General features: G+C 41.7%; 1 protein-coding gene across 2 annotated transcripts; it reads left to right on the top strand.

Moving 5' to 3' along the window:
- The first annotated feature begins 36 nt into the window (after positions 1–36).
- On the top strand, positions 37–17,669 carry mbd6 (methyl-CpG binding domain protein 6). Of its 2 annotated transcripts, none has more exons than XM_085259497.1 (13): positions 37–252; positions 1,221–1,438; positions 2,434–2,567; positions 4,330–4,432; positions 4,889–5,069; positions 6,765–9,191; positions 9,876–10,885; positions 11,414–11,522; positions 11,673–11,818; positions 12,582–13,349; positions 13,541–13,593; positions 13,771–13,837; positions 15,874–17,669. In XM_085259497.1, exons 3-13 carry the CDS (start codon positions 2,452–2,454, stop codon positions 15,943–15,945), a joined length of 5,052 nt encoding a protein of 1,683 aa, XP_085115623.1. In that variant the 5' UTR covers positions 37–252; positions 1,221–1,438; positions 2,434–2,451; the 3' UTR covers positions 15,946–17,669. The 2 variants fall into 2 exon arrangements, with proteins under 2 accessions (XP_085115623.1, XP_085115624.1); XM_085259498.1 differs by having other exon boundaries at positions 37–587.
- Positions 17,670–17,952: the final 283 nt, after the last annotated feature.

Genomic DNA, 17,952 nt, shown 5'->3' with positions numbered 1-17,952 from the left:
GTCGGGTACAATATTCCTTAAGCGTCTAATGCGCATGCTCAACAGTAAAAACTCCATTATTTTTTGCTCGGAATTTGTGAGAAAAAAAAAACAGTGGGCAACTGTGAATTGGGGATTACATGGGCCGTTATGGTTGTGGGAATATACCTGAAAGCTCCACGGTTTAGCAGAAGAGAAAGCAAAGCAACGGCTGGATAGCTGCAGACCGGGAGCGGGACAGCCTTCAGTCTTGTCGGGACACTCCACAATCAAGTAAATTTCAGTCAGTTAGCTGACTGGCTAGCTAGCCTAGCTGGTTGCAGCGTTAGCTCCGAGATCCCAGGCGCAGTAAAATGAAGCGTTATTGCCCTTTGTTTTTAAGTCGGACTGGCAGACGTTGTATGAATGCTGAGAGCTGAATGCGCACACCGCTACGGGAATTGGATTACACAGTGACTTATTTTGCGCTCATTTATTAAAGTATCAGCCGTTTTCAAAACATTATCTGGCTAGCCCGTTTGCTAGCCAGCTAACTCTTGATTCTCCCGCGAGCCAGAAAAGCCAAGACTCCAAAACTTCGCCAACACAGAGCCTGACGCAGAGAAAAGGTTGGTAGGACCTGCTAATATTGACGTTAGCTAACGGATATCAATAAGTAAAGTGTGATGTAGGTATCCGATTTATAAGAGGTTTTTTCACAACGCGGTATTGTGCATGGGTCGTGTGTTGTTACTGCAGCTAACGGGCAAGAGTTTTGTATTGGAGTGTTTTGTGCGCCTGACAGCTGTCACGACAACACAGTACAAAGTAGGGTGGCTTGCTAGCTTAGCTGTTAGCCTGGACGCTAGCTGCCGTGTATGAGCCGTGTACTTTGTGGGATGTTTTTTTTTCATACTTTACGCTATTTATGATACAAAATTAAGAAAAAAAGGATACTTCAGTTCAGAGCTATATTAATTGCTCTTTCATGTGCCAGCGTGTTCGCTTCGGAGTTGGTTGTTGCAGCTGCTTATACTGTCGCTAAACACTGAGTAAACTACGGGCCTAGGCAAACACACCCTTCTACTTCAAAGCAGCCAGAGCTTACTCTGAAGTTCTTCTGGGGAAGACTAATACATCTGATGTCGTCGTTTTTCAAACACGCTTAGATCATATCAGTTACAGAATAGGTTTGTTGCACGATGTCTTTACCGCGGGGGTCGCTGCCAGATTACATAATCCACCTCCACCTTTCTTTGCAGGCTCTCCACCTTCACCCACATCCCTACTCTGATGTGAACTGAACTAATAAATCTGCAGAAGTCATCCTTCAAGAGAGGGATCTGCCTCATAGCTGAAGAAAGTCGAGGTGTTTGGGCAAGTCAGGTTTTACTGGCAGTGTGCTTCTAACCCACCAGCATGTACACTGGACAGTGGATACTCTAGCCAAAACAGATCCTGGCTTCCCAAAGATGACAAGGTATGCAACTTTCTTTTTGTTTGTCTTGGTATTACTTTTACATTGATAATAAACCAAAAACCGTTCTTTTGCTGTGGCCACTCCCCCTTTTCAACATGTTTACATCACATTCATTCTCTAGGGGCTTGTATTATCTTCATCACAGACATAAGAAAAGAAACTGCTGGGTACTTTCCCAGAACTTTTCGACACACAGATGACAGCTAAAAAGTAAAGGAAATGATGCTGAATTAGTAGAGTGGAATTAATTTGCAGTGCTTCCCATGTTCATGCTGCTTACTTTAGTTCAGATCTTGGCTGATTTCATCACCATGCATAGGGTACATTTTGTAATGTTTGATATCCGAGATTGATATTTGATGTTGTGTAATAAGCTGAATGTGACCTCAACATTAAGCATGCAGGTTGCTTGAAATAAAACATTAATGATTGCAAAATCTTTACTGCAGAAAGATTCACTCATCTTTTGTGTGTTTACTTTTTTCAGTGACTCACTCAGGCTTAGTGAACTTCCCTGATACGTGCACAATATACAGTTAAATGAGGAAAGCTCTTTCAGAAGAGATGAGCAAAATTTATTGTAGCATAAGCATGAAAAATTGAACTATTTTTCTGGTTAGACTCCAACAAGTCCCAGATGAAAGGGTTGGGGATGAGTAAGCATCTGGTTCATAGAGGCTTTAGTATAGACACCCTTGACAACCCGTATAATGTAGAGATAGCAGGATGAGGGGGGAGGATAGATGGCTTGAAACCTAAAGTAGATGCTGAGACTAAACAACTGTTTCCCCCCTATAAGAGTATTTAGCATTGGATTTCTCTTTGTGTTTAAGTAAAGTTGTGCAGTAGGGGATACCACAATGGTTAAAATTTCGTTAGCAGCACAGTCCCTGGGTCCACTCTCGACAGGCTGAACTGTTACTACATGATACCTTCATGTTACCCCCCTCCTTATGTTAAAAGACAAGATGTGTTAACACTTCCTGCTTTTCAAGGTGCTGGCAGGCTACAAAATGATGGGAGGCAGTGATACTGTCAGTGGGGACAAGGATGGGGTCCACACCACTGCAATACACGTCCCCATCGGCTGGCAGAGGAGAGTGGAAGGAGGGCAGGTACTCTATGTCAGGTACGTTGGTTCCACACACATGAACTTGCTGATTTTTAATAGTTGGGCAACAGGTTTTGAAAGCACACCACTGAATAATTGTTACATAATGTATTCTTGAAAAATGACAGTACTGGTTTTGCAAACATATTTTGGGGGATGTTACCTGGCAGGATGACTGCGGTTTTGGATTAGTTTTTTTGAAGTTTGTTTCTAGCTATAGACAACAAAGAAGACAAGAAAATGTTTTATGCACTTTTAGGCAGTGCAAAGTGAGTAAAATTAAATGTGTTAATTATAATGTTCTATTTATTCTGGTGAGCACTTATTCTGGTTCTATTTATTCTTATTCTGGTGGTTTTAAATACTTGTGTTTTCAAGCATACTAGGTCTTAGTGGGGGCTCAAAAGCAAGTGACAGATTTAGGCTTTTTATATATATTATGTTGTTTCTACCAAAGAGAAACATACTTTTTTCTTTGTTATCAGTCGTTCATCCTGAAGATCACCTAAAGACTTCTTAGATTTACTGCAGTTGTGCTCCACTCCACACTTGCCCTCTTCTTTTGCTGTGAAAGGATTCCCTTTGCCTTAAAATACTGGGCAGCTGAGGCAGAGAAAAAAGTATTTCCATTTGGATAACAATATTTTTGTTGAGCAGTGGTTTGGATCACGCTTGAATTTAGACATAAAATGTGACATTGTAAATATGAAATTTTGTATTACTCATTATTAGCCACTGAGTTGGAAAGAAACTTGGCTGAAATTAACTGTTCATTTTTTATTTATTTTTTAAACTGTTCATTTTAATGTTAGCCATAACCTGCATTACTAACTAGTAACCTATCTAATGCCAGACACCCCAGCCCTGGAGCAAGACTCTGAAACTTTGCTTTTTGTTAGATATACCCTGATTGAGACTTAACGCTTCAGAGGAGGTTGTGCTATATGTTGCCAATTCTCCATGGAATATTTTTTAATTATTGGGCCAGTTTGTGCATTTTACAGGTGTAGAAGCACCACAGGAGTGGATTTGTGTCCTTCAGACTCTCGTATGGGTCAGCAGTGTTTGCAAATGACACTAGTGGTTTCTCTCATTGAACTGGATTGAATCAAACCTTTTTTCATAATTATCTTCTGCACATTTGTACAGTCAGCAGGGAAACTTTTACTCATTGACTGGGAGTCTCAAGCATGTAGCTCTCTTGCCCTTCTCCATTAGCTCCCCATGGCTCTAACCAGGAAAAAAAACACAAACTGCATGAATGTTATGATGGAATTGAAAAATGCACAAGTAGTTTATGTTTATCAGCTGAGACCTTACTCCTAGTTTTGCTGAACCTCACTACCAGTGGCTAGTATGGATGTAGACCCATAAATGGCTGGTCTCCCATAAGTTGTTCATGAATGACTTTGTTGATATTAAAGGTTGGCAAACGCTTTCCTAGAATGAACAGTATACATGTCTCTGCTCTGAGAGCTGCAGCTTTAGCTTGAGCTCAAATTGATTTGGCTCAGTTGCACCATAATGCTGCCTACAAATGATTCTTGAAAGGAAAAATTCCTTCTGTGGCTGCTATGCCTTGCGATTATGTGTCACGCTCAATTTTCTTCTGGCCTTGAACAACTCCTGTCATACATCATTGTCCACCCCTTTACACCCTACGCATAGTTGCATTTTTCTGACATTTTGCACTGGCTGGTGTTAGGTTCAGAGCCAGGGCAGAGTTTGTGCTTTAACTGTGTCTCATTTGTTACAGTTTCTCTCTGCCTTCTTCCTGTAGTCCCAGTGGCACAACCCTGTCCAATCTGGAAGAGGTCAAGACCTATCTGATGACTGATGGCACCTGCAAATGTGGCCTCGAGTGTCCTCTCATCATCAACAAGGTGTTGTCAGTCTGTCAGTTTGTTTGTGCTGTTGATTTGTGTGTTTCTAGTAAGGTTTGGCAATACACAACAGAGTTTTAGATTCAGTAAGCTCTGTGGTGTTAATCTCACTCTCATTCTTGTGTCACAAATATACTTGTGGATCACAGCTAAGCAGCTGTTGTACATTTTTCCTAGTCGGCATGGAGAATACTTATAGGAAGCATGTCTAGTTAGATTTGTCTGTTCAAGTAGTCACAACAAATTGATTGGGACACAGATGTCTGCACAGGGTCTCGCTTTCACCCTCTGATAACAAAATTTACGTCATCCTGACCAAAACAGAACCTCACATACTTAAGAGAAGCAAAAACTACTGTGTAACAGTTACATAAAAGTACAGAGAAAATCTATTTACATATTCTCCATAAAGTTTTGTCTGAATTTGTTCTAATCCTCCTTTTTGCTGTTGTGCAGGTTTTCAACTTCACAGTGGGTGTGAAGGTGGAACAGCACAGCCAGCCACTGGGCAAAGCAGAGCAGGACATGACCAAACTCTGTAATCATCGCAGGAAAGTGGTGGCAATGGCTGCCCTTTGTCGGAGTATGCAGGCTTCACAGCTGCCCTTTGCCAGCTTTCATCATCCAGGTAACCAAGGTGAGCAATGACATGCAGTAGGTTTGAGACATGGTACTCATTTATCAGTTTGCTCTTAGATAATATCTAATAAAAAAACATAAACATTTGAGTGATACTTTTTTCTTAATTTCTACATATTTCCTTAAAAAGAAAAGCTGAAAATCAGAAAATGCTGGGTTTTAATTTTTCTTTGAATAAAGTCTCTATGGACGATGTTGACAGGTTCCCCTCACAGCCTTTAATGTTGACAGTGTTGTGTGCACGGCAGTAACATCAGGTAAAGGACTTTGCACACATTTCTACATGAGAATACATGATAAGTATTACCATGATCGTAGAACCAATTAAAGATGAAATTTCATTTATGAAATTAAGAGGCTGTTATTAATAAAGTGTCTTCAAGTCAGCCTTCAAATCCAGTTCCTTCTAGCTCACCATTCTACTCTCTTGCACTCTGTTTCGATTAGTAGAATATCAGAGAAACTCTAACAGAATCCACAATGTTTCGATGCAATTTATTACACTTTAAGCCACAGACTTACACACATAATTTTGCATCCATATTATGGATCACATGTGTTTGACTGTGAGATGCATGTGGGAGTGGATTTGACCATCTGCATGAGTAGCCAGTGACTGCCGGAAATCCTGTGGGGGCTGGTAGGTGTAGTTTGAAAGGAAATTTGTTTCTTGTAGATCTGCATTTGTGTTGTTGAATGCAGCAGCTGTCAGCCACACAGAATTCAAACTGCTGTAGTATTGATGTCCTTTCACCCTAAGAACAGAAGAGATTTAGGAAAATGAAGATTTCCAGTTCTGGCGTGCTTTGTTTCCTCGAGTTTATTGTATCTTATTTCCACCCAAAAACTGTTTGTATTTTGGTAAAAATCAGTGTTGAGACACAACTCTCTTCAATTCTGTTAAAAATTTGGGTAAAATAGGAATTATTTGAATGGGTAGAGCTGCTCTGACTCAAGTCATGTGAACTGGATATTTTAGTATGGTGTTATTAGTGTTACCACTCCTTGTATACACGACAAGTTGGAGAGCCACATGGGGTGGTGAGGAGCAACTGTTGAACCAGGCCTTTCCTATGCACTCTGTGCAGTTATATTCCTTCATTAATGCACATCTGTGCATAATTCTCTCATTTTGGTTGGTTAGATAACTGCTCGCTTTTCTCTAGATTATTATTAATTTTAATTGGTTTTGGGATATTTTTGTATTGCATAGCTTGGCCTCCATTCCGATTATTCAGCAACCATTGGATAACAAAAGTAAAATGTTCTTTTTCACATATTAGTTATAATTTCAATGTTTGATTTTTAGAAAAAAACAAATTTCACACCATTTACCTCAATTACTAAAAATTGGTTGTTTAAATGCTTCTTACAGCCTTTAACAACAAATGTATCGAAAAACCTAAATAAATCTCACAATACTTTTTTAAGCAATTAAATTGCACAAAATTGACAGATGTAAAAAATTTACGAATTAAAAGTGATGCAAATTTATATATATATATATATTTTTTGTCAGACTGTTCAATAAACATTCCTTAAAAAAGAATTTTCTGGCAATTATATCACAGTTCAGACATTAAAGGGACAAGAAATTATGCCAGACTTGTCTTTCACAATAATTACTCTGTAAACCATTTAGTGGGCTCGGGAAAATTGAGTAACAAGCTGTATTTTTTGTTCCCACTTCCAGAGATGAGCAATCGGGTGGACGGTCGTGATACAAAGGGCGAATCCACAGAGCGTGAAGAAGAGGACCGTGGCATTTTCTGTCCCAAACTCCATCCAGTCCCAGCTCGACCCCAGAACAACCTTCACCCAAACCCCTGCACCAGTCCTAAATCCTCTCACCATTTTATTTATCCTTACAATGGCTCCTCCTCTGTCCTTCACCCAGCCACAAACTCTCACTATCCACTAGATGCCTTGAGAAGACTTCACCATCCTGCTTTCTCAGCATCCTCCAGTTCTTCCTCCAGCTCATTTCCAGCGTACAGCACCCCCCAGAGGTCACCCTGTACTCCCACTCCTCAAAGCAAAAGTCAAAGTCAAAGAACACCTAAAACCCCAGAGACTCCTGTTTCTCCTCGGCTAGGACCCCTCTCTTCACCTCCCCCCTCGTCCCCTGTTACCCTTGGTGGAGGAGGAAGAGGAACACAGACTCACCCTCATCATCCTCATGTTGTAATTGTGGGAGGTTCTACCCCACCCTCCCTCTCTCCCTCTGTCCATAACATGTCTATGTCTCCACACCAGCGCTCCTGCCACCCATCAGCTTCTCCATCCTCTCTGTCTGAGCAGGGAGGAGGCTTACCAGCAGCAGGAGGAACGCTGATGGGAAATAACTTGCCTCAGAGAAGGAAATCCACCTCTTCCTCTCCACACTCCCCACTTCCCAGTGGCTCTCCAAACCCCAGCCCCCAGCTTCCCAAATACAAGCTGGAAGACATCTTGGAGCAGTTCAAGAACTCAGGCAATAGCAGCACTAATAATCACCACCTCCTAAACCCTAATAATCCCTCCTTACTGACCAACCAAAGCAGTAGTAACCCTCATGGTCTTTCCTCAAAGTCCTCAAAGACTCCAACCTCCACTGCAGGATCACAAGTGTTTGGGTTGAACTCTGCAGGGCCCTCTAGTTTACCTCTGGGGCCATATCTGAACCACCACCATAGCCATCAGGGCAAGCTGCCACATCCAGCTTCTTTCCCTGCGAGTAGCCTCCTCTCTGCAGCTGCCAAGGCTCAGCTGGCTAACCAGATAACCCAGGGCCAGAGGTCAAATGTGGCCAGCAATGCAGTGAGCTTGGCCTCTTCTCTGGAGGTCCTGAAAGAGGCACAGCAGCAACAGGCATCAAAGGTAACAAACAGCACTTTACATAACAGCCACTCTCCCTCCTCCATTGCTTCTTCTAGGCTTCCCCATCCCTCCCTTGCAGCAGCCTCGACTGTTTTCTTTCCTCCATCCCACTCTCTGGTCCAGTCCCTGGCTTCCTCCTCGTCCCATCTGCCACAATCAGCAGAGCGTAACACATCGTATAGGAAGCGGCAGCGTCGATCTCCCACAGTCCTCAGCATGCTAACAGACACCAAGCAGCTCTGTAATGGGCTGCGGAAGACCCCACCAGAAGATGCTGTTTCTGCTACAGTTATCAATCTTTCCTCCTCGTCCACTTCATTCCCCTCCTCCTCCTTGCATTCTTCCTCTACCTCAGCTGTGCAGAATCAGAATGCCATCATGTTGGATAACCATCATCAACTCCTCTCTGGGCAGATGCCCAGGTTCCCTGCTCCTCGACAGACGGCACAGCTTTCCAGGCCTCTGCGCCCAAATGAGGCCCTGGACTTCACTACAGGACCGACACCCACAGCCACCCCTCTTGGCTTGGATCCTCCAACCCAGCCTTTGTCTGCCCTGTTACACCTGCTCAGTTTGCAGAATGCGCAGGCCACAGTCTCAGCATCCAGCTCTGCCTTAGCTCAGTCTGGATCTGTGTCTGTTGAAGGAGGTGGACACACTAATAAACAGAGCCCCAAGCAGTCACCTTCATCTCCAACCCATCAGTCTAATGTCAGGGACTCGTCGACTCGGTCACCTTGCCGAACAGATAACACTAATTCTCCCCCGTTGAGTCCACAGCCACTGTCTCCTCCTCCCCCCTCCTCTCAGTTCACATCAGCGCAGTCTCATCTTCATCGTCAGTCCACTAAGTCAACTCCTCTTCAAAAAGAATCTTCGTGCACAGTGTTACCAAACTCAGATTTCCACAACAGCAGCAGCCCATCTCAGCAGACACCCCCATCTCCCTTTGGCAAGCATCAACGAACCGATAATCACATTCCTTCAGTAGATCCTGCTTCCCATTCATCTTTACAGGTTGCCTCACCTCAGGGCACTGTCACAAGAGAGATTATTAGTAAGAACGAACCTACGTCAGTGGACCTTAGTCATCCTCAAGGCAGTGTTCCTGTAGGGGTATCCACTTCCCCAAAGCCTCTAGATCTTAGCAACCACGTCCTGGCCATTCTCGCAGCATCTTCTAATGTTCCCCAAGGGGAGGGCAACTCTTCCAGCCATACCTCTGATGTTGAGACGTCTTCCCCAGGAAATCAAACTGCAGGTGAGGATGTTATTCATGGTTTTAGTTTTACAAGTACAGCCTAAACTTGTAATTTTTATTGAATTAATTTGGTTGTCTACACATATAGACATCAGCTTTGTTTTTGTCATTCTTATTTTTAATGTGAGTTGTATTTGTAGCTGAATTCCCCCTTTAAATGGGCTTTACAGATTATTCTACACAAGATAATAAATACACAAATAAGGGAGCATCACAGTAAAACATGCCGGTTAAACTTCAGGAATATCAATCTGTCCAGTTAAGAAGTGGCAACCATTGTGAAAAGAAAATGGCACCAGTGGCAGGTCTGCCAGTTGTCGTGTTCTCTGGTGGTCCTGCTAAAGGATGGTAGGGACCTCATGCTTCTAGAGTCTCTTTCTGACAGTCTGTGGGGCACTGGACTTGGTCCTTTTGTTCCTCCATTGGTTTATGCTGTCTAACTGGAGAGATTGATATCCCTAAATTTTAACCGCTTGGTTATACTGTGATAAACAAATGGTTCCTTATTTTTTTGAGCAATATATGTCAAGAACAAGGGGTGCATTATTTTTTTTTCTTGTTGCTCTGAATCAGAGTGATAACTGATATAACTGATGCATACCATCCAGCACGAGATCCATATAAAAATGTGTTGAATGATTAGTCACTTTAAACAGATTTAAATAATTGTTGTTTTTCCCACAGGAACGGAGGAGTCTGAATTTGGGGACCCAAAGATCTTCACATTGACCAAACCTCCAGCCACCAGTCCCGGGCTCACTAGCTCCTCTCGTCAAGGAGAGAATCACAGTCCTCCTAACCCTTCAGCTGTAGGTGACTCAGCCACTCCTTTAAGTCTGGCAGAGGCCTTTCCCTTCATGAACCAAGAGCAGCTGCTCCAGCTGCTGTCGTCTACAGGAGGAGTACCATCTGTCCTGGACCCCACAGTCCTGGCTTCATTGCCCCTAGGGGGCCTTTGGTTGGGAGGACAACATGCACAAGTACCTCCTGCCAGTGTTGCACCGCAGCCACCACATAATCTGTCAGACCAGCAGTCAGAGCAGCAACAGCAGCAGTTACTGATAACACAGCAAGAAGATGCACAGCAGCAACACCAAGACCAACAACAAAAGCAACTGCAGATTAACAACAATCATCTGTTTCCCTTGTTGCCCCTGTTGAGTGGTGCCCAAGGGGAGTTCCCTCTGAACCTTTTAGGGCTGCTGAATCCACTTCCAGCCCCAGCGTCAGCCCCTTCTGCAGTGCAGGAGGCTGATTTGACAGAAAAACCCAACCTTCATGCTCTGCTAATGGCCTCCTTGTTGCAACAGCAGGCTTCCTTGTTACCTCTATCTGCGCTGGGTCAGTTGAGCCAGGTCAGCTTGGAAGTTCCTATTCAGCAGTCACAGCAGATCTCTACTACATTAGAGGGCCTCAGTCTGGATAAGACCTCTGGCCTGCTGGACCCATCAACCCTAACTGGGCCAGGGCTCTTGGAGGTCACTCAGGGCCTCCTTCCTATTCCTGCAGGAGCTGAAGGCTCTATCCAAGCCCTTCAGTCTCTACTCATTCCCGCCACTCTTCCTCCTCCCTCTGCAGCCTTCCTGCCCCTCAGCCCTGCCTTGCTCACTGCTGCCCTGAGCTCTGCTGAGCTCCACCCGCCTCCCAATACCCAATTAGCTCCTGCACAGCAAACCCAACATAGCCAACCTCAGGTACGCTCCCGATTTCCTATAGCTCTTTCCTCTGAGGTCATCCTAGTTTCCCTTGGAAAAACTAAACTCATTTCCTTAACTCCTCCATTGTTTTTTACTGTATTAGTTTCCCAAATTTCTTTCCTTTTTTGCTACCCTGCTTTATAATAAAACCCTCACACTTTACAATTGGTTTTGGTTACTGTTTTAATGTACCCATTGGCATGTGGCATGAATGGATAGTTTTTCATCCTGTTTATAGTTCAAATATATGAACATAGAAAAAACACTCAACAGTAACTAAAAGAAGAAACGCAATAATGATGATGATGATGATGATAATGTGTGAGGAGTGGGAGGTGTTCCTTTCAGCCTTTGCAAAAATGCAATGTGTGCATTCTCCAAAACTTTTTTTGTTTAGTTTTTTTTTTATACTGAAATACTAAGTTAATATATGTGAAGAATTTGTGTCTCCTGGTTTTTTCAGCCATACTTTATTTATTTTATAATTCATTGTCTGAAACCCCCAAACCTTTATATTCACTTCAGGTACCCACAGATGCTGGTGTTGACACGCTCATACCCGTATCTCTTCAAAGCAAGGACAACCCCATCCTCCAACAGTTACTCCCCACTTTGCTGAACTCTGCTATATTAGGTGAGTTCGCACACACCCTGTGTTATATGTCTTTCTCATTGTTTTAGGAATAAATATTATTTGCCTTTCAGTGTTAAACTTTAAACTCTGCAGGGACTCTATTGCAGTATTTTTTATACACTGTGTATTAGTGTATTTTTTGCTTTATAGGAGATCTTCCTGGCCTCACAGGCCTCCATAACATTGTGGGGATTGGAGCTGGTTCCATTCTTCTACCACCAGTCCAGGCCTCTGCTTTGGGGATGCCACTGCTACAGGGCCATGATGGAGCAATCAACTTACTCAACAACATACAGGTACATACCTAGCATGAAGTCTGGAGAACACAGCATTTTTATCCTTTCTTTACTGTACATACTAGTGTTAAGGATTTGCTGTTTTCCATAATAACCTTCCTCTGGCTGCAAACACCATGTTGCATTTGTTAAGAAAATCCTAAGTGGGTGAATGTGAATGCATATGTGCTGCACAAAATAATGTGCCACAATTTGAGAAATGGTGTTTCCTAGATTCACTAAAAATATGTTGTTGTTTTTTTCTTTTCTTCAGTGAACTATGGTGTCCAAAAAGTTAAGACACTAACTTTTCTCTGGGAATGGCTGTAATGTTTCAGTTATAGCAGCTGCAGATTATATCCGCTGCAACATCTGTGTCATAAAGCTTCACATCTGAGTTCTTCTCATATTGCATCAATACTTTACAGATGTTATCATTTATTTTAAAAAAGCCCTGTTGTGTTTTGATCTGGAAGCGTGTAAAAATAGTTTGTTTTTTTTGGGGGGGGGGTTGTAAGTGAAAAATTAAATCCACGCTCAGACAAGTGTTACATTGTACTGACTGAATTCAGCATCATCAGATGTTGAAAGATTTAGATTTGTTTTCCTCCTGGATGCTTTAAGGAAATATAAAGACAATCTAAAGTTGAATGTTCATATATAAATGGAGGATTATATAATTTTAGGCAATTTTGCAACAAAGAGAAAACACATTTTTAATTCTCTAATACTTTCTGGATCTTTGAAAGTTACTTAACATATCTTTTTCTTTTTGCTCCTCTAGCTGAACCTTGCTCCAGCCTCAGAGGGAGAGAAGCCAGTATCCTTGCAGGAAGTGCAAAGCCCTGCCCCACAGGAAGACATACCAGCCAGTCAAATCACTCCTGAAGTGATCCCAAGTCCTGTTCCAGCTCTAGCTCCAGCTCCTGCCCAAGAATCCACTCCAGGCTCTCAGCGAGGATCTGAGGGCAGATCTGTCATTGATCCTTATACTTCTTTTATGGACACGATTTATACCTCTTTTCTTCAAGTCAGTGCTAAAGAGCAGGAAGATGGGGCCCATTTGGGGCCATCTGACCCCACTTCACCCTTCTGTGCCTTACCTCCAGTTTCTTTTCCTGTGGAGCACCATACACCGTCCACAACTGTCCCAACTCTGCCACAGGCAAGTGCCCCAGTTTCCCTTAGCCCACGGCGGGCTTGTTCCCTACGCAACCCAGACTTATCCCGACTTAGTCTGGAAGCAGCAGCCCATTCTCCAGCCCAAGGGACACCCAAACCCACTGAAGATGGGTCTGTGTCCCCCTTACAAAGGAAACCAGTTATGGTAGAGGGACATACTCACCCAGAACCTCCTCTTCCACCTATATACTTGGAGGAGGCCAAAACAGACTGTGCTGGGCCTGCTGCATCTATGTGCCCTTATGTAGATCCAGGTGTGGATAGGCAGGGGCATCTTCCCCAAGTAGGGTATCTCAGTCCTGGGGATGGATGCAATAGTAGGCCCACTGAAGAGACAACTGGGACATTGCTGCACTCTGAACAGGGAATGGTGAGTGCCCAAGTCTTCTGTTTCCTTTATACTCAAAGGCAAAAATGTTTTTGCTTCTTTTAGACACCAGAATGTGGACTTTAACAATGGTTGGTTATAGGCTTTTGATGAATTTAAGTAGCTGAAATGTAAAACAATGATGCATGATTTAATCATAATAACCTTGTAACATGATTTCTGGTTACACAAAGGACCAAGCAGGAGCAGCGGCTGGAGCCAGAAGAGGAAGGAAAAGGAAACAAACGTAAGACTCCTTTTAAGATGGTTAATTTCTCAGTTGTACTCGATACAGAAAGTTGCCTGGAAAATTCAATTTCCAGTAAAAATCAGAGTGTCTCCCACATGCAGTTCTATAATAACTGTCCTGTCAGGTGTATTTGGCATACTGTAGTGCATACTAATGCGTTTCTTACTTTATCAGGCTTCAGAATGTGTTAGAAGACTTCAGAGACGTGGATGCTACAGCACTAGAGGAAACCAAGGCTACAGTAAGACTTGTCTCCCTCTCGATGACTTATGGATTTATTGTTCTTTAGCAGAAGGGCTGGTTGTTGTTTACCTCTCACCAGTTCTATTCAAATGTTCTTAGTCAGACTCTTTGCAGTCTTAAAGACGGCCCTTGTTTTCCCCCAGCTGTTGGTATTTGCTGTTGCTGTTACTTTTCCACAGTTTGGCATGTTTTAATTGACTATATGTGACTTGCATGTTAACACACTTTGAGGTTAACATGCATGGCTTCTGGTGAAAATCCATCAACAGCTGTTGAGTTGGCAGCACTGACACATGTACTTGTTAAAACAGTCTGTAGGGAAACCTGAAACCGGGTAACAAGTGGGTCCAGAGGCCTAATCAGACCCAAGTATCAACAAGGTGTTATATTTTTATTTCTTCTCTGAGTACTGCAGAAACAAAGTAATAGATTTCCTGTTTATTGATGCTATCTTAGACATTTGATCTCACAAACTGATCTCCACGAACATTAAGTCATTTACTTTGAAGTGAGATTCGACTTCAATAGAGTTTATGGTAACAGTGCTCGTTGCCAAACATCATTTGTATGTAAGGCTGGAAACACAAACAATCTTTCGACACCTCGAATAAAACTTAATCATACACTATATCTTTTCTTGCCTAAAGTCTGTATACTGTGGAATAGGCACTCAAAACCACACAGAAGAAATGGCATAAAAGTAAATCATGTATTCAGTTTTGTTTTGTTAGGTAAAGAATGGAAGAGAGGCACTATAATATGAGTGAATACAAAATGTAATAAAGTAAAACTATATAATGAGTAAAGAACCATTGATCGATAAGCATTCATCACAGAGTCATGGTACCCAGGGCTGTTCGATATAACGATATATCGGATGACAATATGAAAATCTTTCATATTACGCTATTGTTTGTTTCGTGGTGTCGCAAAATAAGCTGTTTACGACAATGTTTTTTCATCGTTTTGATAGTCACTGTAGTGGCTATATTAATTTCGTCAAATGCTCTCTTTCTCTTATATTTAATATAACCACACTACGGACAGACAGGCAACTGTTTTTATGCGTTGTTGTTAGCAACAACAACGGTAAAACCATCGCGTGGCTCCGCCGTCCGCTTGTTTATTTTCCACATAAACCTTTCACAATAAAGCTCAAGATCCTGTTGAGACGTTTCAATATAAAGTGAATCATGTGAAAGAGTATGCAAAGTGTTTACGGATGAGAAGCAACAAAGAGCCATCAGGTGCTAAAAAATAAACCTTAGACTCAAACGTTAGAACAGGCTTTTCCCCGCAGCACGCTGTGTAATAAATACACAGAACTTATGTCTAAAAATGTATAGATTCATGCATTGGTTCAAACATTTGACTTCAGGTACATGACTCCCAGCTAAAAACACTTTACGTAAGTCGAGCTGCCCGAGATTCACAGACTTTACAGAAAATTTTTACATTTTTGTGATTTATATCGTTGTCGGAACAATAGATGTGTTAAATCGGGATATGAGATTTTGGTCATATCACACAGACCTAATGGTACCGTTAAAATCCTTTGACTCCTCTCAAAGCTGCTAGCATGGGTGTAAAGAACAATGAAGCTAATATAATGCTATTTGACATCTTCATAGCATCAGATAGGTGGTGTGCAGTGAATCAAAGTATTTTAATTTTTTCATCCTTGAAGTGTAGAAATACCACATTAATGACAATGCGGCACAAGAAATGCCACTAACAACCAGCATTTAAGAAAAATATTCAGCACTCTGGTGTTAGGGCCTTTTAATGATATCACATTATGTCATATAATATCAGATAATATAATGTCAAGACATGAGGGGGGCTTGGGTTGTGCAAGCTTGCTGTGCAGGATTCAGTGTAAAGGATTTGCTGAAGGGAGCAGTTTCTGTTTGGTGCTGTGAGTCTTCTCAATGATTGTGCAGTTCTGACTGCAGTGCAAAGTCATTCCACCACTGGCAGCTGCAAAGATATGAGCCTGATGTGACTCTTCTCTCACACTCTCTCTCGTTCCAGACAGCACTGCTGAAGCCTGAGAGGTCAGTGCGCGGCAGGCGGCGACGAGGCGCCAGGTCTCAAAGGCAGTGATTGGTGGAGGGTGCCATCATTCAGAGCTGTTCACCAATGAAAGGCAACCAGATGCCTCTGTATACCCCTCCATCTCTCCAACCTCATCACTACTGTTTTAGACCTTAAAAAAAAAATCAACTGCACTAATATGATGCTGTCATGTCAACCATTGTTATGGCAACCACTATGAACAGATAGGAGAAAGATCTAGTCTGAGTTTATTTCAAAAGGTGAAAAACATGAAGAGAGATTTTGTGGATACTTTTTTCACTTGTGTTTTCTCTTAGGTCACAAAATAATGGTTGCGTTACATTGTGAACAATGATCTTTCAATTAGGTTTGTGTTAGAATTATATTAATGAGAAAACATGAAAATAACAAACGAGTAATGTTTTCTTCTCATCAGTGTGTTACTGTGAGTCAGGACGAAGCCCATCTACTTGAACGATGCTCTCTGTTGAAAGTGTGTGTGTGTGTGTGTGTGTGTGTGTGTGTGTGTGTGTGTGTGTGTGTGTGTGTGTGTGTGTGTGTGTGTGTGTGTGTGTGTGTGTGTTGGACAACAGTGCTGTTGCTGAGCCCCCCACTGTCAGGACGTTTTTCGTTTCAGTGACACTTTGTCTTTTTAGTAAGATGAACGTCTCTTTGTGCTTGTATTTTAGAGAAATGTTCCAGGTTTTCAGGCGGTGCTGAAAGAGACTACAGGAAGGAAAGAAACTTGACTTTTTCTCCCCCTTTTTTTCAAAGTATGATATAATCTTTATGTGGGATAAACCAAGGAACTAGTGTGGTTTACTCAATCAGGTTTCTTAGGTAGTTTATATCAGTGGCTGATTACAAACAGGAAAGTTTTTCATTGAATATAATTTCACATATCATGTGAGATGTATTGGTTTCCATGTTAAACCAACAGAAAACGTTAATTTGAAGTTGTTTTGTACAACCTTGAATCATTTTGCAATGCTCCAGGGTTCCCAGTGACTAACCATACTGATGTTTGTAAAAATTGCAAAACCGGCAACAAATCTAGTGCAACTCACGAGTGTCGTTTGTCATAATTTGACAACCCATTTACATTTCAGATGCTGTGTTACTTGACGCTGTGAAGAATTACATGTAGCTCTGGTGACTTACATGGGATGAGACCCAGGCAAGAGATAAGTCTATTTAAAAAAAATAAAAAAATAAAGAGGCTTAATTTTGAAGTTCAACAGGAACCAGGTGTTTACAGAAAGTACTGTATGTCCTTTGATTGGATGAATGGATGGCTGGAATACTTATAACACAGAGAGCGATAATGTCTTATGTGGATCTGTTGAGTCCGTGTGTTACTGTGGATTTGGAGTGATATCCTTGCTCTGTCTCCCCCGTCACTGTTTGAACTCTCCTCCACACACTGCCCTGCCCCTGAGAGTACTGGCATCTCTAGCTGTATTTAAAATAAAATAACAAAAAAAGAATAAAGAAAAGTGAAAAAGAAAGCAGATTATGCAATTTCTACACTTGGAGATTTGTACATATGTACAGTTAATGTGTTTTATTTTGATTTTATATTGTTAGAGACAGATGAGAGAAAACAATGAATTGTGAATTTTTTCTGGGAATTGTAATTAAGTATTTTTCTCATTCTACCCCTTGCTTTCAATACTTATGTTAAAAAAAGACGATTAAATTGTGGACTGTAGCTTTCTTTTTTTTATATGGGAGTCGTTTTTTATTTAATATTAAACTATTTACAAAAAATACATGTACCTTGTGCTGATTTGTGTTCTGAATATTTGAATATGATATGTGTTTAAATATTCCTTCAGGTCGCACACACAGTCCTGCCCTCGTTATAGTGAGAAATCAGAATTTTTTGCTGAATTTTTTGGAAAGACTTTCTTAATGTCCTTTAAAAAATTCTAGAGATAGATAGATGTAACATAAACATAGAAAAAAATATATATATATATACATAAGCAACATACGTGACCACTCTAAAAGAAAACCCACAGTTCAATTTCAGTCTGTTTGCACAATACCAGA

Source organism: Mchenga conophoros, linkage group LG20 (assembly GCF_057382185.1).
Source record: "Mchenga conophoros isolate Kocher_MC1m ecotype Shallow Benthic linkage group LG20, M_conophoros_male_GT1.1, whole genome shotgun sequence".
NCBI lineage: Eukaryota > Metazoa > Chordata > Actinopteri > Cichliformes > Cichlidae > Mchenga > Mchenga conophoros.
The sequence above is the reverse complement of the archived record's forward strand: the minus strand, read 5'-3'. Positions and strand labels throughout refer to the sequence as shown.